The sequence below is a fragment of the Rattus norvegicus genome, chromosome 18 (genome assembly GCF_036323735.1).
Source record: "Rattus norvegicus strain BN/NHsdMcwi chromosome 18, GRCr8, whole genome shotgun sequence".
Classification (NCBI taxonomy): Eukaryota; Metazoa; Chordata; class Mammalia; order Rodentia; family Muridae; genus Rattus; species Rattus norvegicus.
This window is the reverse complement of record NC_086036.1, coordinates 35208131-35232791: the sequence shown is the minus strand read 5'-3', so window position 1 is coordinate 35232791 and position 24661 is coordinate 35208131. Positions and strand designations below refer to the sequence as shown.

Genomic DNA, 24661 nt, shown 5'->3' with positions numbered 1-24661 from the left:
CTTCAGACTTATAACAAATTACAAGTATGGCTGTGTCTGTATACATGTTTTTATTTTCAATAAAAGAGCTATAGCAAAAAAAAATAAAATAAGATGGAGGGATAAGAATCCTATCAGATGTCATAAGATAGATTTATTCATAACTGTTAGTTTTATTCAGTTGAAGATTCATGAATATTTCTTACCATATTTTTCAGGTTGACTTAGGAATCTGCCTTAACTCTTGGGAGGGCATGGAGCTTGGCACCAGTCATTTGGTATTTGTGTTATAAAGCCATGGGTTCCAAATACTTTTCTGATTCTCTAATACATTTAATTTATTAATTTCAAATTTGCTCTTCATTAGGAACCTACATGCCCGAATCTACCATGATTACAGTTCCCTGGTTCTTTAATTATTTATTATCTATTGGGTTTACTCATTTGGTAACGTTGCATATGCAGTAGCTTTTCCTTTCTCATTTGCCTCTCTGTTCTGTCTCCTTCACACCCCCTGTATTGTTCCATTTAAGCTCTAAAATACTTTTTAAATAGTTTTATTTCATTTACTTATAGACATGGGGAGAGGAAAGACAGATGTCTGAGGGCAACTTGTAGAAGTTCTCTCCTTCACCATGTGGCTCCCAAGGATCAAACCCATGTTGTTTTAGAAGCAAGTGGCTTTACCTTCTGAGCATCTTACTAGCCCAAGTCCAAAGTCTTGAGTGATAAACCTTGATTGCTTTTCCACGAACCATATGCACATACTTTAACTGACCATCCCACTGGGAATACAGAATATAGTCAAAATCATTGCCTCAAGGGAATGCTCCTTCCAGTCAAAGGAGTCAGTGGGTATAACAAAAATAGTCTCCAGGGGCACTTTTTGATTTGTAACGAATAATTATTTTAAATACTTGACCAAAAGTATTTTATTTTAAAAAGGCAAGGAAACAAAGAAAATGAGTCATTCCATAACATCTATGGAAAGCCACTAAAGACCATTGTATACACAGCTCGTTCAGGTAGGCAAAAATTTTCTTATAGAAACTAAAAAATTACAAATGATAATATTTTCAGTAAATCTCAGGTGCTGGGGTGAACCAGATATGTTAAGTCACATGGAGATTTTTGAGTCTAGAGTCTGGCTTTAAAAAATAGCCCTCATTTTAATTTGAAGAACTGCCAAGCTGTTGAGTAGGAGCCATTTTCCTGTGCCTCTGGAGCATGAAGAAGCTCACACTGGGATGCTCAGTCTGGACACTATGTGGAGTTTCATGCAAGCACAGAACTATAGAGCCAGGTTGGCATGATAGCACTGGGCACTACAATTTCACCCATCCTGACTAAACATTTTGGCGTGAGAATAAAATATAAGTGATGTGACACATCTGCTGATTACCTGGTGGCTGGCATACCTGTGCTACCATGTTCTGTTTTGTGCTAAAAGTATTACCATGTTGATTGTGAGGCTTTGAAATATGGCATCACTTATGGTTGTTTTTCAAGCAAGAAACTCCTTGGTCTCTCTTGACTTCTATAAGGCACAGGACCCACCCCTAAAGAGAGACACATGGCTTCTGATGTTAGGCCCAGGACTTGCAGTCCTATTAGGACACCATGAATCAGCAATTCTTTAGCTACATGTTTACTATCTCCTGGGAGCTTTAGAAAGAACTGAGGTTGAGGGCTGTGGACATGGTTCAGTGAAAGAGCGCTTACCTGACATATAGAAGGCTTTATGTCCATCCCCAGCACTGCAAAAATGAAGAAGTTCTTGTGTTTGGCTCATTTGAGAACAATGGACCGCACACTTGGGAGAAGAATCATAAGTCTCCCTACCACTCCACTGCTTTCCCCGTGACTCACTATGCAGATGAGCTGGAACAGAAGTTAAAAAAACAAAATCAAGAAATGAGGTCGCATACTCTAGAATCAGTGGATAAAACTGACAGGATTTGTGCTCCATCTTTCACAATGGCACCAAAGATCTATTTTCCAATATCAGTCATCCCACTTCTACCACAGGTTAGCCCAGACCCCTAGCTATCTATAGGGCTCTAGCACATCATCACCTATATCAGGCAGCCTTCCTTAACCCATCCAGGCAAAGACTATCACCCTGTGCTCAATGACAGATACCTCCCATATTAGACTGGTAGATCCATAAGGGGGTAGTAATAGATTACCTTATAATAAGCACTTTGGAGTCTAGCAGTGGTCATCCATGTGCTGGAAGGACAAAGAACCCAATCCCTGAACCCAGAGAAGCCAACAATTCAAATAGGTGTGGGATAAATGGAAAATTTCTTGATAGTCTCTAGTATTTATTTTATACTGAAATATCATGATAATCTAAGTAACATTTCATTCAGAAGAACTCATTTCATCCCCATGATATCTGTAAATTGGGTACTAGTAGTTTACCCCATTTTACAGGTTAAAAACAAAGCTGTAGTGAGGACTCTATGATATATTCAAGTCTTACAACCTCAGAAGTAGTAGAGAGAATATTTAATGCAACAATACAGGTACAAAGACTGTGCCTTAAAAATGTACCCTGCCTTTTTCTACAGTGAAAAAGTGTTCATAGACTTGGGGGAGATGCGGACAATCTCAAAAAAGCACTCTGATGTGGTGAGAGAAAGGTCATCACAATGTGAGCAGGGATCTTTTTCAGCTTGGCTTGCACAGAGGACAGGGAAGAGTGTTTATGACTGCCTGCTGGAGCTGCTATAGCCAAACCATGAAGGGTGTTAAGTGGTATTTGGCCATGAGACAGAGAGGAAACAGAGGACATTCCTAGCAATGTGGTAGCATCACAGAAGTGGGAATCCAGACTATGAGTTATGTGGGTCAGTCATATTCATTTGGTCATTCCAATAAGGGAGAGATGGATATTTAGATGCTAAAAGATGTTGGGGAAGGTGGGGATAGCCATTACATCTCTCACAGAGAGCCTGACCCAAACAAACCAGAGCAGCAAGAAGGATGTATTGCCTCAGTAGAGTCAAAGCCGGCTGCCCTCAGGCATTAGGGGATAAGGCTTTGGACCAAATCTTAGTTTGGCACTCTGTGCCTTCATCTGCTCCCACACCTTGGCTTCTGTCTGTTGGCTCTTCTCTCTGGCTACAGCCCAAGCCTGTCATCTCACACTCAGGGCTCTGAAGGATCAGCAACCAAGGGTCTTCCTTGTCCTCATTTCAGAAGCAGACATGGACTTCATTGACACTGATCGGTCAGACGTGAGTCCCTTTCCAGTCCTTGTCTGTGATCAGAGTTTGGAATGCACTGATCAGCTCAACCTAAAACACATGCCCTGTCTTTGAAAAGTCACAAAGCACGCAAAGAACAGACTTCTCCCAGATAGACATGTTGCCACAGGAAGAGGGTGAAACGAGGGACAGAAATCTAGGGAGTATCTACCAGAGTAGGAGTTCAGCTTCTGAAAGGCCCATATGTTGCCTGTAAACAAGGCTTCGGTATCATATGGAATATTATTCTTACATTCAAATGATGAGCTTTTATACAAGACCTTCTGGGGAGCTCTACTCATTCATACTGAAGTCCAAACTGAGGGGCAGGCTGCTGGATCTCCTTCAGTTGAATGTGAAATAGAATAAAGCACAGGATTAGGAATCTGGCTTTGAGATCCTAGAGAAAACCTCCTTCTGGAGGAGTATTTTCCCAAGCTATCCCAACAGACCCTGCACCTGCCCAAACCACTTTGTTTAGATGGCAACCGTCCTCTCTGATGGTGGTAGTGGCCTCCTCTGGCATGAATTGAGCATGCAGTAGTGATGCCATGTTTTATTTATATTCTTTCCTCAGGACCTCTGGTTAGCATCTTAATTTGCAATGCAAATCAGACCTAGGAAATGGTTGTATAGATGCCACACAACTCTGCATCTAGCCACATACAGTGACAAATCCTAATCTCTTGACCTAGAGGCTCTACTGTGATTTCAGATAATAAAAATACTCACCACTTGCAGTAGATACCTACGGTCATCAGATGCACCAAGACTAAGCAAACAGCCTTTGGGGTCTGAAAAGCAACACAACAGATTATACCAAGTCTCAAATAGGAAACTTTACCAGAATGTACGTTGGGTACTTAGATCCCAGAACTGGAAAGGAAGCTACAAATTGCCAAGGATTCAAGCATCACTCCCTGCCACATGCCAAGTAAAATTCTCCACAGATGCTTTTGAGGGAAAGAAAAGGGCATTTATATCTGACTTTAGTATAGCAAGCAGAAAGCTGAAATGTGCACTTGGGGGAGTTCTGCCACGCTAGCTACGGGCTAATTGTATGTTCTTTTATGGAAGACTGTGGCTTAAGTGGCTGCAGTTTAGAAAATGGAACACTGGAATAAAAAAAAAGCTTCTCAATGAATCACTTTATAGAGTCCCTGTGACTAATAGCAGGGTTGGCTCAAAAACTAAAAGGTGGGGGCTGGAGAGATGGCTCCACGGTTAAAAGCATGTGCTGCTCTTACAGAGTGCCTGGGTTCATTTCTGAGCACCCATGAGGTGGCTCACAACCACATAATTCTAGTTCCTTGTGATCTGATACCCTATTCTGTCCTCCCCTGTTACATGTCCACAAATGTTAAACATGAACTGATGGCAGGCACACACACACACACACACACACACACACACACACACACACACACACTCACACAGTTAAATAAAAACTAAAGAGATTTAAAAAAATAAACTCATAGCAAACCAGATGTGAGAAATTTCACTCACTCGGCCTTCTGGTCACCCTCATTCATTGCCCAGAGCCAATATTTGTCTAAGTTAAACATTACTGGTAGAAGCCCACATGACACGCCTTGCCTATCCCAGAGATCTCACGGGCAAGGGGTCACCTATGATAACAAAGCTGAGAGTGCCTGCCTTAGTGTTCTCTGCACCCTAAGAAAACAGGTCCTCTGACAGCCCATTCACCATTGTCTCTGCAGGTGCTGCAGCCTGGAAGCTCCATAAGCAGCAGCTGCAGCTCCCTGTAACCAAGAGCCTCTGGGTTGCGAGCAGAGCAAGGTGGTGAGCATGCTGCAGTTGGATAGCACCCAAAGAGCTATTGTAATGCAGACGGCAATTTCTGGCCCCGTTCTCCAGAGTTAGCTGCTTTCCAAAACAAAAATCTGTTTGGCAGAAAGAAATGTTTGTTTTAAAATGAAATCCATTTGGTTAATAATTATCCACCCAGTTTTAGGTTGCTTTCCTGAGGTCTGTAAATAATGTTGCCTGTCCCAGTGACTGACTAGAAGTGGATTTACCCTTGGAGGAATGAATCTACAAAATGTATTTGAGTCTTGACTTCCCTGTTTGGTAATAGTTGCACCTGACATTGTCTCTTTTTCTACCTGCATTACCCAATGGCCGACTGTGCAGAGAGCACTGAATCAGATGTTCTTTGGGGGTGGGAGGGAGTCACCTGGGGCACCACAGTGCTCTGTGTTGGCCTGACTGGAAAAGAGATTCCACAAGTATAGCCTACCTGCCTTAGAGGTCAGATTGTTTATTTGGGCAATTGGGTTTTCACAAATCCTAAACTGCCCACTGGCATGTTTGTCAAAGCTGCAAGCTGCACGGGCACACTGAGTGAAATCCCAGATGCCCATCCTACGCTGGTTCGCAGCAGCCCTACAGTGAAAGCTGAGCTGAAAACCCAGATCTGACATTTCTTCTCAGCATGTCACCAAGATACCTTTCTTTCAATATCTCCTTGCCTTTTGTTTAAAACAACAAAAATGTTCTTTTAATCTTGATAATTATCAAGAGATAGGAAGGCAGGGATGCTGGGTTGAAAAAAACCTTACTGATGAACAGTTTTCCCAGGTACTAACACCTTGAAACATGCAAGTCTCTAACTGAGTCCACAGAGCTCTCTTACTGATGTGGGTCTTCCTTTTGGGTCACTGGCCACAATTCTGTCTTCTCAGGATATATCAGGTTCCAAGCAAACCATATAAAAGCCCAACTAAATAAAATCTGGTACAGGTCAACCTTGAAAATAATGTAGAAAGGCTAAGAATGGCACTGTCATTTAATCTTGTAATTTCTCTGAACCTTTCAAATCATTTTGAGTTTCTCTAGGTTACATAATTTAATAATGAGACAAAAACAAGACTGAAATGTACGGTATTTTTTCTTCTCTTTCTCCCTCTCTCTGATCTACAGCTTGATAATTCCCTTTTCAAACCCTTCCCTTCAATTAATGAAATGGTTTCCCACCCCACTCCCATCCTGCCTCGAGACAGAATTGCCATGGTTACCTGGGTACCTGTTCTCAAAGAATATATGTAGTACAATTCAGCTATTTAAACGCCTCAGTGTGTTACACTTAGGAACGGTAATGAGACCATTATGAAACTCCTTGTAGTGAAAATACCATTGACGTTTCAGTTTGAGATTAAAACTTTAATTTGTATTCATTTGCTTATGTAAAGAGATAAGGAAGAGGAGGCTGCTCTCTGAAGTTAAATAGCAAATCACTGGCATAAACTCACATCCATCAAGACAAGGCATTGATTGGCACTGCCTCTCTTAGAACAGGGGTTGGTGTAGAATCACTCACTGACCCAGTGGACACCGTGTAAAGACTGGTGCTCCTCAGTCTTGAGTCTCTGGGAGGCCAGGGGGAAGATGCTTGGGAATACTGTCTTCATTTTATCTGAAGACATTGTGTGATGTGGAACATCTCATGTGTCCTTACAGAATTTCCCTGGGGAAAGGCTGTCCCAGTCTGTGCTTAGGCTGTTTACTATTTTTTTTAAAATCACATTGTGATTACTGCCTCTCCAAGGGGTTCTTAACTCAGAGTCCACTCTAAAAGGCTCTGAGATGGTCTGCGAATGAACTGGATGTCTTTGCTGCTTGCAAGATCCATGTTCATCAGTGCTGCCCTTGATGAGAATAGAGTCAGGGTTAACCGTACAAAGCCATTTACTTTCCCAAAATCCATAGTCTGTTTTCAGGAGAGAAAGGAAGTGGTTTTACCAAGAATGTATAGAAATTCAATTAACTCTGCACACTGAAGCTGAAAGGCTGCTCACCGTCAGATCAGCCTTGCCTTCCTGAACGCTCGTTCTGTGAAGTAATAGACAGCTCTCTATTAAAGAAACCTGATCTATTGAAAAGGTGAACAGGAATGTACTGAGTTTCTCCATTTATAGTCCCACTTAACCCAAATGTTTAGAATAAGTAGTAAAAGAATAAGTAGTAAAAGAAGGTCTGGATTTTAATTCTACACCCCACCCACAGTCTTCAAGGGTCAGGATTAAGGATGAATACATTCATCACACATACGACCTTGTGTCTACTCCTCAACACCAAGAAAATAGACTAAAAACTTATAAAAATAAAATTATTAAGCTGTTAAACAAAATTATGGGTTTGTAGTCATTACCTTAGAATAGTGAAGAATGAAGATTTAGAATTTCTAGAAGAACATGCTTTTAGACATTCATAAATCTTAAGTTTTAAAGTTATATATTCTATTGGCAATTCTAATCTATAGGGAAAAACTAGAACGCTTACATATTATTGGTGAGAGTAAAGTTAATATGTCCTTTGTGAAAACAATTTGATAAAATATGTTAAAATGGACATTTTTTCATGTGGTCTATAAATGTCTATCCAAAGCAGGTAGTTTCCCTAGCATGGTATGCCCCAGAGAAAGGTAGAAGGAGGGAGGACGAGGGGAGAGGAGAGATGAGAGGGATCACAGCAAACTTTATTGTCATCTGAAGGAAACGGTACACATCTCCAAATATCTGTATTCTAGAATTTGGTTTCTTAAAGAAAACAAAACAAAAAATTCTTGAAAAATATTTGCAAAGAAAGTCTGTTAACATGAGCTTTGGAAAAGGAGAAATTTAGAGCATTTTTACTTTCTTCGAAATTTTTAGAATAAACATACATGATTGCTGCATTGAAAGCAATGCAAAAAAAAAAAAGAAAGAAAGAAAACAATGCAATTAGTCCCCCAGGAGCACGTGTTCAAGTCCTAAGCCTCAGTGCCTCAGAACATGACCTTAAGAGTGGAGTCTTTACGGGGGTTATCAAGTCAAATGACGTTCTCATTGAATGAGGGCAGCCACTAACCCAATATGACCGGTGTGCTGCTAAGGGAGATACATGGGAAGAAAGTATGACCGGGGAGCCGAGGCTGCAGTGGTATGTGTACAAACCGAGACACGCCAGCCGCCCCGGTGCTAGAAGAGACAGAGAGGAATTCTGTGTCATTGTGGCAACCAACCTTCCAGCACCGTTACAAATTGCCTGTGAGAACAGAAGGAGGAAGGTTATCCGGGCTCACTTTTAGGGGTGTCAGTTCATGGTTGACTAGCTTCATTGCTGTGAGGCACAAGGCAAGACACAAGCATTGCAGAGGAACTATGAGGCAGAGAAAGGGTATTCACATAATGTCATCCACAAAGCAGAGGAAGGGGAAAGACATACTCTTCAGGTCATGCCCCTGGTGGCATATTTCTTCCCATGAGACCCTGTTGTCACCTTTAATTTGGACCTATAGCTTCCAGAACTGTGTGGGCTTCTCTAAGTTCCCAATTTTGGCTACTTTACTACACTATTCTGAGAAAACCAACATGAAATGCATTTTTTCAGTCTGCCATGTGGAGTCATGATCCTTGCTATAAGATAAATTTCTGGAATTGTGGTACAGGGGAGAGGGAAGGAATGGGCCCTACTTCTCAGCTGCTCTACGCACCACACATGGACAGAGAGTAACTGAACATACTTGCAGGCAACATAAGCATCCTATCCCAAAGTTTCAAAAGATTTCCCTCTGTGAACCATCACAAATATCATGACACATTCAGAGATCTGTCTTGCTGACAGTTTTAAGGATTCCCCAGGTCTACTTGTCACGATTTTAACATTTTCTCTCAACAATATTAAATACAATTGTAACAATGAGCTGAAGAGAAAATCAGGTTCTAAGTGTTCTAGCATCTTCTCAGCTTCGAAGGTCAACCACATAGCAGTGAACCAGAATGCATTGTGAACAGGCATATGGCATCTGTTTGGGAAGAGGGAGGATAGGTGGAAGAGTGTCCTGCACTCCAGCCGCCTTCTGAAGTCAGCCTGCACTTCTGTACAGTGTGATTGCATCTCATGAAACTTCACGTGGATTTTCTTTCTAAGTCGTCTATGAGAATCTTAAAAACCAAAAAGGCAGGGCTGTAAAAGCCCAATTGACTTTAACCATGTTAAGTCCTCAGCAAGACAAAATTAAGGATTGTATCGAGAGTGAATACAGAATGCCATTTCAGGACAGAAATTTAACATTAGGGAAAAGCGACTAGTAAACACTGTGTCCTCTAAGAGAAGACTGTAGTTCACAAAAAATAGGTCCTGGGCTGAAGTCATTCATTTTACTTAGAGTGATTTTGCTTTAATGTTATTTTAATAAAACATAGCCTAACTGGTTGCCCTTATGACAGAGATTTCCATGTTTCACTGATAATTCTGCTTGTATCTAGAGCTTATGTGTGTACACATGATGACTTGGGAGGTAAGAAAAGGACCAAGGATTACCGAAGAATGTGGGCGCTTTCAAATGGTAGAAACACAGCTTAACAAGCTTACACCAAAACAATGGGACTTTGTTAGTGATCAAGGTGGAGGAAGGGACGGCAGTCCCTAGGGCTCCTTGAACTTTTCTACTGCAATGTTCCTTGTTAGCTGTGTTCTTCTTGGGTGGTGGCCCATTTCCCCTTCCCACAGTCTAGCCAGAACAGGCAGATTTAGTTCTTATTTTCCCACCACAACATATAAATGAAGAAAAATCTTCCCTGCTTGGTGTCTATTTCAAAAACTTCTGAGAATTCTCTGATTGCTGGATTTGGATTAGGTGCCTATCCCTGAGTCAATTAATCAGCCCATTCTAGATCTGTCAGCAGGAAAACAGGGCACTGAAATTAGCAGTTGCATTAAGCCAACGTAGGAGGCACAAACCAGTGTGGGATACTATTATCCAGAGAATGGGGACAATGAGGCAAGGCTACAGTACACTTGAACCTGAAATGCTAAACCATCTCCTCGCATATATTCCCTGACAGCCAAACTCTGTTTCACTTTTTGATTTACTGTATTTCATTTGTGTGTATGTGTTTGTGTTGTGTATGAGGGGGTTGGTACCCAGACAGGTCAAAGTAAGGCATCCTATCCCTTAGAGCTAGAGTTACAGGTAGTTATGAGCCACCCAACTTGGGGGTGGAACACAGAACTCTGGTCCTCAACAAGAGCAGTGAGTGCTCTTAACCACTAAGCAATCTCTATAGAGTTTGTCCCTTGTGTTTTGCTGTTTTTCAAGTTACAACTGTCATACGTGATAGAGAAATAGCAAGGTGATTGATTAACAGGTAGATAGGTAATAGGAGGTCACTTGATAGGATGCAGCTATTTGAAGATTACGGAGAGCTTGTATCTTGCACAGCCAACAAAAGCAGAGACAAACCTGACACTATAAGTCAATCAAACATGATGACAACCTGGAACTTTGATGTGAACTGAACTCTAAATTAAAGGACGTATTAGACATATAGTGTTGGGAAACATAAGGAATGCTTATTTTCCTTAAAGGAAGCTACAGGTTCTATGAGGAACTATAAGGCTGTATCGAAAAACCACAAAAAGTATCACTCACTACACTGATATTAAACTATGCACAATTACAGCCATTACTCATTGGAAGGATTGGCCATTCAACTTGCGGTGTCTCCTGGGTAAACTAGGAAGACGTTTACTTTATAAATAAATACAGTCAAAATGGAACACTTTATGGGTTCTTGGCTCTAATGATATATATTTTAGGGAATGACATCACTTACAAAGAATTTTAAACAACCTGAAAAAAAATGAATTTGCAGAATATAGAGCTTAGAGACAGTTATGCTTTTAGTCATGGTAAAGTCTAGGCCTAGGCTGGCTCTCACCTGTAGGATCTAGGTGAGCAGGTCTTACCTGCTCCTTGGCTATCCACTCCTTCTCGTGGGCTGAGACAACATCACAACATTCTAGTTTCCATGAGCTCCCAGCATAGTTATAGTATGTTAATGTATTTATTTTCTCATTTTAAGCATCAACTTTTGAGGAAAAGTTCCAGGTGAGGAAGCTGTACTCTCAGACAATCAATGTTTCCTACACTCTTTTAACAAGGGCTCCACAGTTGAGACCACGTGAAATCCGGCTCGGCTCATCTGAGAAAGAGGACTGACACCAGAGCTACCTTCAGAGATGAAGTTTCTATATTCACTATCTGTATGCATATTGTTTATTTAAAAGCCTGTAGCCAAACAGTGTTTGAATTTTCTCTTTAAAACATTAGAATGCAAAAGAAAAGTTTGGCTCAAATGCCTTCATCCAAACATTTACTAACATTTTGATGTATATTTACATATATATCAAACATTTTTCTAAGTAATATACTTTCACTCATCACAACAATTTCATCTGATAGCAAATGCCGCTTTAATTTTAAAAACACTATACAAAACTCATTTTTTATTTAAATAAGCATTTTGCATTGTTGCCTCTCCCTGTTAGTATGTACGAAGATGATTTTGGTGATCTGGGGGTTTTGCTAATGCTGCGTAAACAGCTCTGCAATGGCATGCTTATAAACCCCCATGCTTATTCCTTAGGCTCAATTCCAGGAGACGAAATTGCTGACTCTGCATTTGTAGCATCTTTGAGGTTTACTTTGTCAGGGGAAATAGCAGTGGGACAATGGAAAGGCTTGGTTTCTCTTTCTGCGGTCCCACTACTCTTTAGAAGCTCTGAATATTCGGGGTGAGAAAGTGTGTGTGTGTGTGTGTGTGTGTGTGTGTGTGTGTGTGTGTGTGTGTGTACATATTCTCTAAAGATCTCTTTAATATTTACTGTATCTGAAGTGGTGGATTGTTTTAAAGAGTTGTTACAGATGAACTTTGAAATTTTTTTCTTTAAAAATATACAAAGTAGTAGATGTCCTGCAATATGAGGCATCTGAGACGCAGTGAAATATGATGGCCCAACCTAAGCAGTTTGACGTGTAGGCCCAGCTTTCCCTACACCCACGAAGCTTCTGGGACCCATTGCCCCTGCTAACCACTTACAGCAAGCTCAGTGTGTACAAATTCAATTCAACTCTAATTCATGTCTCCCTGCATATGGTTCAGGGAATACAGAGATGAACGTGACAGGGCTGAGAAAAACTTAATTAGGAAGGTCATTGCATTAAAACCATGTAATGAATTTTACCTCAAAGCCTTTGTGGAATAAGGCAGAATATAAAGTAAACCAAAATGTTGTCTATATAGAAGACAGATAGACATGAATCTTAAGTCATCTGCCCCGTGTTTCCTTGATTGTCATAGAAAACAGAACTGGACTGAGCTATCTGCAAAGCTAAGAGCCTGACCCTCTGTGAAAATGTGACTGCTGCTCTCTTTAACCCACAGGATCCCCTTTTCCTTGTGCTATTCACATGGGCCAACTCCTATTTATTGGTCTCCAAAATGTCCGTTGAGGACCTGGCCTGGCTCCAACTCTCTCCCCACTTTCAGTCTGAGCCCATTCTCTGTGTTTCCATGGCGCTTCCAGCATGCTTGCTGCTTTGGTGAGCAGAGAATACACACACTGCAGGGCCTACTGATGGACTCTAAGCAAAAGGAGGTAGGTGGCATTGTGTTACATCCATAAGCAAGAGCCTTGGGTAATACTGTTCTACCCAATCCTAGCTCTGAACACCTATCATTGTTTGAGGAAGCTTCTATGAACTCAGTCATTTATGTGAATATCAATTTTCTTATCTGCAAATGGAAGCTAATATTGCCCAGTTCAAGGGGTTGTTTGAATGAGTAGTGATGTGGAACAAGAAGCATTTGGTATAGGTGCTTCCAGTGGGCCAGCTTACTAGCTATGTATCCCTCCCATGGATGAATGACCTCTGAGGGGCCATAACCATATCACTACTATGATGGTCCCCAGCTACCTGGTGTGAGTATATTTTCAGTACAGGTGTGTTACAGTTTTCATACAGAGAAACAAAGTCCACACCCTGCGTGATGAAAAGAAATGAGAAAATGGTTTTCTCTTTGGGGCTCAGGAAAAGGTTTTTTGCCTGTGAGTGCTCTCCCACTAACTATAGAGACAACTTTTGTTTGCTTGAGACAAGTGATGTGAAAAGCAATCAGAATGACAGCGAGAATCTCAATAGACTTGTTTTTAAAAGCAACTGTACATAATGAGAAACCTATGAATGTTTCTTAGCTCCTATTTTACCGCTTACGAGATTTCTTGTGGATGATAGAAAGAAAGATACCTCACATCCCATCTATCTTTGCATGGTCCTTGGTTGATTTTATCTGCTTCTCACTCCCACTCCAAGAGGCATGTGATTAGTTTGTAGGGGACTTTACTAAGCAATATGAATGATATTGGGTATAGTACTGGATACCCAAATGGATAAAATGGTATTTAATTAATGGACTCCAGTAATTATACTAGAAGATATTAACTGTCTCACAAAGGACAGGGCAAAGTTCTCATAATCTAGACACAGCTGAGACACAAGAAGGGCCCCACTCTAAAAGGTTCGTGCATCTCACCTTGTTTGTGCCTAAACTCATGGCTGTAATATTGCCTAGGACCATAGGAAACTTGATAGCCACAACTGCCATTCGTCACACGGTTCCAAGTTGCCAGGTGCAGACCCTCTCGGTCATTTCCTCTTCTCAGTAGACCTCCAGTGGGTCCGCTTGTTATACAGTTAAGAGAATAAATAACTTACTGAAATTTCTGGGTAAGATCAGAGTATGAAAGTCAAACCTACCTCGACCTGAATCTAAGCCTGCGGAGATGTCAGAAGTTAGGTCTCAGATGAGCAAGGACCAATATTTGGTCCCTCCTTGCAATCATCATTGCTTTCCTTTCCTCCTCACCCTTATATTTAAATTCCATTATTTTAGAAAATAACATGAAAATGTTATTCATGTATATAACATACTTAGGACAAATTCACCTCTATACCCAATCATGCCCGCTTCTTGCAAAGCCACCATATCTTAAATAGCCCCTCTTCTACTTTCAAACCCATTTTTTGCCTTTGTTTTTTATGTTACAAAGGGTGGGACTGTCACAGCACTCCTGTGGAGGCCAAAGGACAACTTGCTGGAGTTGGTTCTTTCTTCCCACTGTGTGGGTTCCAGGGGTGGAACACAGGTTTCAGGTTCTTCCTTTCCCCTGATTCATATCAGCTGTTCCAATATCTATTTATAAAACTTAGATTTTTGCATATGAGAGAATATATACATGGTATTCATTATTTGAGTCTCACCTATTTCACTTAATGTGGGACTCTTTAATTTTATCCATTATCTTGGCAATGACATATTTTTGCTCTTCTAGGTGGGTGAATAGTACTATATCATATATTTAGTATGGTGTTTTATTCATTCCTTGGCACTTAGGCCTATTCTATAACATAATGACAATGAATAGAACTTCAGTGGAAGTGGGCATGCAGAAAGCTCTATCACATCCTGACTCGAATTCTTTAAATCATATATCCAAGGGAGATACAGCTCAGTCATATGGTAGGTTTGGGAGTTTGGAGGACGTTCCATGCTGGTATTCATAGGCCCTGAAATAACTTGCTTTCCTATTTGCACCCTGATTGCAATGTATTGGGCCCCCTTTCCCATAGTCCTTCCAGCCTTCATTGTCATTTGCTCCCTTGAGGAGGATGATCATTCTGAATTGGGAGATAAAGGATCCCAGAGTATGTTTCATCTCCTGCGTGGATAAAGAGTTTAAACAATTTTTCATATATGTATCATCCTTTTTTCTTCTTTTGAAAATGGCTGGTCAATTTATTTTATTGGTTGACTAGATTGATTCATTTGTTTATTAAATTTACCATATATTCTAAGTTACTAATCCCTTGTCAGATAAATAGCTGAGAAGGTGTTCTTCCACTCTGTAGACAGTCTCTTCACCAAGACTACTGCCTGCTTTGCTGTGCTGAAGCTCTCTAACTTTAGCAACCCCATTGGTTAATCCTTGAGAGGCTTTCCTAACTATTGGAATCCATTTCATGAAGCCCATGCTGCTGGTGTGTATGTCTCTAAGTGTTTCCCCTCTGCTTTTTTTCTAGTAGCTATCAAGATTCGGGTCTTCTATTAAGGATTTTGATCCATTTTGAATTGATTTTTGTACCTGATGAGAGGTGTGTACTTTCAATCCTCTACATGTGGATATCGAATTTTCCCTGCAGCACATGCTGAAGAGGCTGCACTTTTCCAGGTTATGGGTTTTGGCCCCTTTGTTCTAGGTCCTACCTTATTCTATGAGAATGAAGTGATGCCTACTGCATTAAGAATATTGTCCTCTACGTAAACGAAACCTTACTAAAGCTCAAAACACACATTGCACCTCACACAATAATAGTGGGAGATTTCAACACCCCACTCTCATCAATGGACAGATCATGGAAACAGAAATTAAACAGAGACGTAGACAGACTAAGAGAAGTCATGAGCCAAATGGACTTAACAGATATTTATAGAACATTCTATCCTAAAGCAAAAGGATATACCTTCTTCTCAGCTCCTCATGGTACTTTCTCCAAAATTGACCATATACTTGGTCAAAAAACGGGCCTCAACAGGTACAGAAAGATAAAAATAATACCATGCGGGCTATCAGACCACCAAGGCCTAAAGCTGGTCTTCAATAACAATAAGGGAAGAATGCCCACATATACGTGGAAGTTGAACAATGCTCTACTCAACGATAACCTGGTCAAGGAAGAAATAAAGAAAGAAATTAAAGACTTTTTAGAATTTAATGAAAATGAAGGTACAGCATACCCAAACTTATGGGACACAATGAAAGCTGTGCTAAGAGGAAAACTCATAGCTCTGAGTGCCTGCAGAAAGAAACATGAAAGAGCATATGTCAGCAGCTTGACAGCACACCTAAAAGCTCTAGAACAAAAAGAAGCAAATACACCCAGGAGGAGTAGAAGGCAGGAAATAATCAAACTCAGAGCTGAAATCAGCCAAGTAGAAACAAAAAGGACCATAGAAAGAATCAACAGAACCAAAAGTTGGTTCTTTGAGAAAATCAACAAGATAGATAAACCCTTAGCCAGACTAACGAGAGGACACAGAGAATGCGTCCAAATTTACAAAATCAGAAATGAAAAGGGAGACAAAACTACAGATTCAGAGGAAATTCAAAAAATCATCAGATCTTACTATAAAAGCCTATATTCAAGAAAACTTGAAAATCTTCAGGAAATGGACAATTTCCTAGACATATACCAGGTACCGAAGTTAAATCAGGAACAGATAAACCAGTTAAACAACCCCATAACTCCTAAGGAAATAGAAGAAGTCATTAAAGATCTCCCAACCAAAAAGAGCCTAGGTCCAGATGGGTTTAGTGCAGAATTCTATCAGACCTTCATAGAAGACCTCATACCAATATTATCCAAACTATTCCACAAAATTGAAACAGATGAAGCACTACTGAATTCCTTCTATGAAGCCACAATTACTCTTATACCTAAACCACACAAAGACCCAACAAAGGAAGAGAACTTCAGACCAATTTCCCTTATGAATATCGACACAAAAATACTCAATAAAATTCTGGCAAACCGAATCCAAGAGCACATCAAAACAATCATCCACCCTGATCAAGTAGGCTTCATCCCAGGCATGCAGGGATGGTTTAATATACGGAAAACCATCAACGTGATCCATTATATAAACAAACTGAAAGAACAAAACCACATGATCATTTCATTAGATGCTGAGAAAGCATTTGACAAAATTCAACACCCCTTCATGATAAAAGTCCTGGAAAGAATAGGAATTCAAGGCCCATACCTAAACATAGTAAAAGCCATATACAGCAAACCAGTTGCTAACATTAAACTAAATGGAGAGAAACTTGAAGCAATCCCACTAAAATCAGGGACTAGACAAGGCTGCCCACTCTCTCCGTACTTATTCAATATAGTTCTTGAAGTTCTAGCCAGAGCAATCAGACAACAAAAGGAGGTCAAGGGGATACAGATCGGAAAAGAAGAAGTCAAAATATCACTATTTGCAGATGATATGATAGTTTATTTAAGTGATCCCAAAAGTTCCACCAAAGAACTACTAAAGCTGATAAACAACTTCAGCAAAGTGGCTGGGTATAAAATTAACTCAAATAAATCAGTAGCCTTCCTCTACACAAAAGAGAAACAAGCCGAGAAAGAAATTAGGGAAACGACACCCTTCATAATAGACCCAAATAATATAAAGTACCTCGGTGTGACTTTAACCAAGCAAGTAAAAGATCTGTACAATAAGAACTTCAAGACACTGAAGAAAGAAACTGAGGAAGACCTCAGAAGATGGAAAGATCTCCCATGCTCATGGATTGGCAGGATTAATATAGTAAAAATGGCCATTCTACCAAAAGCGATCTACAGATTCAATGCAATCCCCATCAAAATACCAATCCATTTCTTCAAAGAGTTAGACAGAACAATTTGCAAATTCATCTGGAATAACAAAAAACCCAGGATAGCTAAAACTATCCTCAACAATAAAAGGACTTCAGGGGGAATCACTATCCCTGAACTCAAGCAGTATTACAGAGCAATAGTGATAAAAACTGCATGGTATTGGTACAGAGACAGACAGATAGACCAATGGAACAGAATTGAAGACCCAGAAATGAACCCACACACCTGTGGGCACTTGATTTTTGACAAAGGAGCCAAAACCATCCAATGGAAAAAAGATAGCATTTTCAGCAAATGGTGCTGGTTCAACTGGAGGTCAACATGTAGAAGAATTCAGATCGATCCATGCTTATCATCCTGTACAAAGCTTAAGTCCAAGTGGATCAAGGACCTCCACATCAAACCAGATACACTCAAACTAATAGAAGAAAAACTAGGGCAGCATCTCGAACACATGGGCACTGGAAAAAATTTCCTGAACAAAACACCAATGGCTTACGCTCTAAGATCAAGAATCGACAAATGGGATCTCATAAAACTGCAAAGCTTCTGTAAGGCAAAGGACACTGTGGTTAGGACAAAATGGCAACCAACAGATTGGGAAAAGATCTTTACCAATCCTACAACAGATAGAGGCCTTATATCCAAAATATACAAAGAACTCAAGAAGTTAGACCGCAGGGAGACAAATAACCCTATTAAAAAGGGGTTCAGAGCTAAACAAAGAATTCACAGCTGAGGAATGACAAATGGCTGAGAAACACCTAAAGAAATGTTCAACATCTTTAGTCATAAGGGAAATGCAAATCAAAACAACCCTGAGATTTCACCTCACACCAGTGAGAATGGCTAAGATCAAAAACTCAGGTGACAGCAAATGCTGGCGAGGATGTGGAGAAAGAGGAACACTCCTCCATTGTTGGTGGGATTGCAGACTGGTAAAACCATTTTCGAAATCAGTCTGGAGGTTCCTCAGAAAATTGGACATTGAACTACCTGAGGATCCAGCTATACCTCTCTTGAGCATATACCCAAAAGATGCCCCAACATATAAAAAAGACACGTGCTCCACTATGTTCATAGCAGCCTTATTTATAATAGCCAGAAGCTGGAAAGAACCCAGATGCCCTTCAACAGAGGAATGGATACAGAAAATGTGGTACATCTACACAATGGAATATTACTCAGCTATCAAAAACAATGACTTTATGAAATTCGTAGGCAAATGGTTGGAACTGGAAAATATCATCCTGAGTGAGGTAACCCAATCACAGAAAAACACACATGGTATGCACTCATTGATAAGTGGCTATTAGCCCAAATGCTTGAATTACCCTAGATGCCTAGAATAAATGAAACTCAAGATGGATGATCAAAATGTGAATGCTTCACTCCTTCTTTAAAAGGGGAACAAGAATACCCTTGGCAAGGAATAGAGAGGCAAAGATTAAAACAGACACAGAAGGAACACCCATTCAGAGCCTGCCCCACATGTGGCCCATACATATACACCCACCCAATTAGACAAGATGGATGAAGCAAAGAAGTGCAGGCCGACAGGAGCCGGATGTAGATCGCTCCTGAGAGACACAGCCAGAATACAGCAAATACAGAGGCGAATGCCAGCAGCAAACCACTGAACTGAGAACAGGACCCCCGTTGAAGGAATCAGAGAAAGAACTGGAAAGCTCGAAGTGGCTCGAGACCCCATATGAACAACAATGCCAAGCAACCAGAGCTTCCAGGGACTAAGCCACTACCTAAAGTCTATACATGGACTGACCCTGGACTCTGACCTCATAGGTAGCATTGAATATCCTAGTAAGATCACCAGTGTAAGGGGAAGCCCTGGGTCCTGCTAAGACTGAACCCCCAGTGAACGTGATTGTTGGGGGAGGGCGGCAATGGGGGGAGGATGGGGAGGGGAACACCTATACAGAAGGGGAGGGGTTGGGGTAAGGGGGAACGTTGGCCCGTAAACTGGGAAAGGCAATAACACTCGAAATGTAAATAAGAAATACTCAAGTTAATAAAAAAAATTGTCCTCTTCTATAATATATGCCTACTTTATACTTTATATATGATATTACATATATATTTTATACATACATACAATATATGATGCACACACATGTGGGGGGTGCATGTGTTATGGCGCACATGTGAAGGTCAGCGGGCAACTTGTACAGTTGGTTCTCTTATTTCACCTCTTGGGTTCTGGTTGCCTTTATCTGATGAGCCATCTTGAGTCAATTCTACCGAATTCTCATACTCCTTACCTCACCTTCTAGGGCGGAGATTTCAGTTAAGTGCCACCTGGCATATGCAGTGTTGGAATCAAACTTGGGCCTTTGTGCATGCTAGGCAAGTACTCTATCAACTGTGCCACATTCCCAGCCCCTCCGCTGATATTTTCCACAACCTTCTTCCAAACTATACATGAAGCATCTCAGACTTCTTTTGAGTTCTTCCAACATCCTTTTGTGTCTCCTCTTCTTCCTCTTTACTTCCAGTCCTCTTTCACCTGGGGTCCTGATCAGTTTTTGTTGTCAATGTGACAAAAGCAAGAGTCATCCAGGAAGAGGAGACTGCAATGGGAAAATCCCTCCCTCAGATGGGCCCTAGGCAAGTTTGTAGAGAATTTTCTTCATCAATCCTTGATGTGGGAGGCTTGCCAATGCTGCCCTCAGCAGGTAGTCCTGGAATGTATAAAAAAGCAGGCTGAGCAAGCCATGGGGAGCAAGCCAGTAAGCAGCACTCCTCAGTGATCTCTGCTTCAGTTCCTGAATCCATATTCCTGCCATGTTTGAGTTATTGCCTTGGTTTCCCTCAATAATGGACTATGACGTGATGAAAAGGGGCCAGGATCCCTCTAGATCTCCTCGGTAACGACGGTAATTTCATTCCTGAAGGCATCCCATAACCCATGTCCAATCAAAAAATTATCCACTGTGTGTTTGGAGTTCAACACAGTAAGTTTGGAGGGACAAGGAAACACTTCAAGAACTAGGTCTAAATCTGCAAGACTCTGATGCACCTGGTAACCAGGAGGAGTTAATCACATAATAATGAGAGAAATGAACCAAACCTAACATGAATAGATGACCAGTAAAAGAGTAAAGATGCCTGTTGTCAGAGTGGTGATTCCAGTCATCCTTCCACACCAGCATTCAGGCCCAGCTTCTCCATTCAGCTCTCCCTATGCACACACCACATCACCAAGGGGGTGGAGATGGGGGCTGGAGGAATGTGCTTTTTGCTATGGGAACAATAGCCCTGTCTCACCACAACCACACCTTCCAATCAAAATGTTTGTTCTCTGATTTCTCTTTCAGCTATGGTGAAACAGGATACAAGTTTCAAATATTTGATTTTAAGATTGGAGCTGCAGCTAGGCTTAAACAAATTGCACATGTATTCTTTAAGGCCAAAGACCTGGGGCACCCATACACACACACACACACACACACACACACACACACACACACACACCATGAGCTTTGCTTGTACTTGTGAAAAAGTCTCTTTTAATAACTCCAGGGCACCCTCTGGACATCTATTTGTTACTGTAAGCCACAAGCTCTAGTATGGGTTTCATCTTGCCTCTGTTTGGAAGCGTGATGATCTGCTTAAAGTAGAAAACTCACAACAAAGCAAAGTGGCAGTTAGTAGTGTTGTGAATGCCATGCTTGTGATAGGCTTTTTGTTGTTTTGTCTTTTCTTAAGAGCAAAGTATCAAGGCCACACTAATTATGTGTTGGAAAAGAGGGGGATATCTCAAATAGTCACTTTAAATATCTTTTTCCCCAAAGAATAATTAAGGTGCAGTGTCGACCTGCCTTGTAACCAAAGAACTGGGATCCCTAGATACAGACTTTGTACTATTATTCTTAACTGAGAGCAACTTGGGCATTTATCCAGACTACTCCTCAAGGATCTAATGTGTTAATTGAAAAAGTACAAAATAACTTTACAAGCAAACAGTTTATCCAATTGGAAACACATGGGATTTTCTTCCAATCCTTTTTACTTCAAATCTCAGCTGCTGAAGCAAAGGAAAAAACAAACCTGCAGAATTTCTCAAAGCCAAGACTGAACTAGTTACAGCTCCAAGGTGGAATACGACCAACTGTAATTAAAACAACATATACTGGGACTCCCATGTAGACATTTTGGTACACTTAATGCAGTTGAAGGTAGACATACTGTTTCCAGCTGTCCCTCTGATTCCTAAGACCTAAGGCACCAGCTGTAGCATCCCTAACAGATACAATATTACCTGCTCCTCCTGGAGTCGACTAAACCTCCCTGTGAGACATCTTTTGGCACATAATAGGTGACTTGTTTCCCTTTCCTCACTGTTCTGCGATCTTGATGATCACAGTCATAAATGTGCGCATGAAGTAGTATGCAATGGGAAGGAGAGGATTCAGCCCGTGGACTGCTGACCCCTTGAGGTTCTTCATGGCAATTATTGTCTAGATGTTTGATATTTTAGACATTTCAATTTATCCCTTAAAACAAAGATAGTATGTCTGCAACAAGGATGCGCCGATAACTCTAGAACCCAGATGAGTTTGAAATGGAAATCTCAACTCACTGGAGATCGATTTGAACTAGCACAAGGAAGAAACACCAGTGGAAGGCAGAAAAGAGTAATGTGGTAAAAACAGTTACTAAATAGATGGACTGAGCCTTTCCAAACAAAAGTAGCACAAACACATTAAGGGAGACTCAGAGTGAACTTTTCTTGAAGCCTAGGGAGGAATGACAGGGAATTCTCCAGACAGACAACCAGATCTGGATGAGCGTCAAGGCTGGAGAAAGTTCAGTTCAGTCACTACACTCACACATGGACCTGTGTGCACATAGCCATCTGTGTATTCACGGTTCTCTTCCAAACAACAATCCACACCCAAGACTTAAGGAAATACTTTCTTCATTAGTCAGTGACTAAGAATACCATGGGATGTTTCTCATTTACATAATGCTGTTGTCTGTTAGAGAGGACCTGGCTAAGGCGTGGCTAAAACTCATAGGCATAAACTCAAGCTCTTGAGTTTGGACGGTTGCAGCTCTTGCACTCACTTATTTCATTGCACCTATTGATGAGAGAGTTAAATTGGCCTGGACTCCCTCCTCAAAGCTTCCTGCACTTCCCTGAAGATAATGAAATGCTCAAAAGAGAACAATCTGACAGAGAAGGAAATTTTAATCCAAGCCCTTCCTAGAGCAAACAAACAAATCTTTAATCTTTGATTAGTAACTGCCTTTGGTCAAGTCTAAGTCAGTTGAGGAAGTTTTGCCCATTTAGAGAGATTGGACCCTCAAGCTTGATGACCTGAGTTCAGTCTCTGAGATCCTATGGTGGAAGGAGACAATGGAGTCCTGCTAGTTGTCCTCTGAACCCCATAAGTGGGAGAGAGAGAGAGAGAGAGAGAGAGAGAGAGAGAGAGAGAGAGAGAGAGAGAGAGAGAGAGAAATACAGAGACAGAGACAGAAACAGGCAGCAAACAGAGGGTAAAGAGAGAGGTAGAGGGGGCGAGGGAGAGACCTAAGCTCTTCTAAAAAGAAAAAGATTTTAAGGAGAAGTATGACTCTGGATAGCTCCAAGGTTTGTTATATATTCTTAAGAAAATTTTCCTCAAAGCTGCAGGGAGATCTGCCATCTTCTAACCTCCATTGCCCATTGTGTGGCTGAAGATTAACAAGAGGGTCAAGTGTGCATTGAAAAACTAAGATAGGAAACAAAACATTTCCACATAAAACATTCCTGCCCCATTGTTGCATGTCAGTGCAGTATTTCAGAAGGCTCTGCTTTGGGTTACAGAAATATCTCTATCCACTTTGATCCCTAGTCATCAAGAAGAGCACTAAAAACTGATCTTTGGAACAATAGGGAACAGAATTCCTAGGCTACTCTGGCAAGGCCAAATGAGTGCCAGTGAGAATTTGCATTCACCGGGCATAGGAAAGGCTTTATTTCTGGAAAAAGGCTTAATTATGGTGTGGGGGAGAAACAGCTTTTTCTGAGTTAAAGGGGAATGACATGTGGCATTTGACAAGCATTTTCTTTTCTTTTTTCTTCCAGAGCTGAGGACTGAACCCAGGGCCTTGCGCTTGCAATGCAAGCGCTCTACCACTGAGCTAAATCCCCAACCCCGACAAGCATTTTCTTGATGTTTAGTTACACCCAAGAGATTGGTCTCTAGCCTTCAGAAAAAGAACAATAGGACGAAAATACAGAAAAGAATTGTTTTAGACTTACAAGCCAGCCAAGAGAACTAAGCCTAGAATGAGAGCATTACACCAGAGACCAGGAAACAGGACAGTGACAAGAGCCAGGTATGGTCCCTACTTCTGTGATCTCAATTCATATGCTCTTATCCTCTGAGTTGATAGCTTACATCCATTTTGTGTCTGTGCCTTTGTGAGCAGTGCAGAACAACGATCTTTACCTTGGCCTAGGAAATCTGTTCAAGCAGGCTGGCTAATTCTCTCTGAGTCCCAAGACTGTGCTAATTTGCTCTCTTATTCATACCCCCTCCCTTCCCCACTAGAAGGAGAGTATGAATTGTGCTCTCCTCCCACAAAAGAAGGCACAGACATGCTGGTCTCTATACAGCTAAAAAGATGCTATTTGGTGACCTATAGCATCCTTAGCCTTTCACAGAGATTCTCCCTTCATCCTGAAAAAGCTAAGAATATATATTTTTTTTCTGCTGACCTTTCATTCCCTCCCACTCCTCCATGGTTGCTTGCTCGGCTGACTCCTCACAATTCAGCTCTCAGTGTTTGCCAGAATCCTTTGCTGTGGAAGCCTTCTGGGATCTGCAGCCCGAAGCAGCTCTTGTTCTTTTCTTTGAAGGCATAACCCTGATTTATGTTCTTCATAATTGTGTGACTAATCAGAAACTGTTCATCTATTGGTTTATATGTTTCTAATCTGCCTCCTGCCTATGGAATGCAAATTTCATGAAGCGAAGAGCCACTTTCCAGTCCGTATCCCCAGTATCTAATACTTGGCATACAAATAGTTGTTTAACATAAGAAAAATGATGGAGCCACTTGCTATACTCGACCCTGACTATTTATCTTGGTTAGTCCTACTCCGGGACTGGGATACAGATGT

General features: G+C 41.1%; 1 protein-coding gene across 4 annotated transcripts in view; it reads left to right on the top strand.

Moving 5' to 3' along the window:
- The window catches only part of Ppp2r2b (protein phosphatase 2, regulatory subunit B, beta), a 452614-nt gene that overhangs the window by 124508 nt on the left and 303445 nt on the right, over positions 1 to 24661 (top strand). The window contains exon 2 of one of the 4 annotated variants that reach the window (XM_063277526.1): positions 12464 to 19433. The exons of the other annotated variants lie outside the window; for them this stretch is intronic. Coding sequence (XP_063133596.1) covers positions 15482 to 18268 — 2787 coding nt within the window. The 5' untranslated portion in view covers positions 12464 to 15481 and the 3' untranslated portion in view covers positions 18269 to 19433. Of the gene's footprint in view, positions 1 to 12463; positions 19434 to 24661 lie in introns of those variants that run through there. 4 annotated transcript variants of the gene reach the window in all.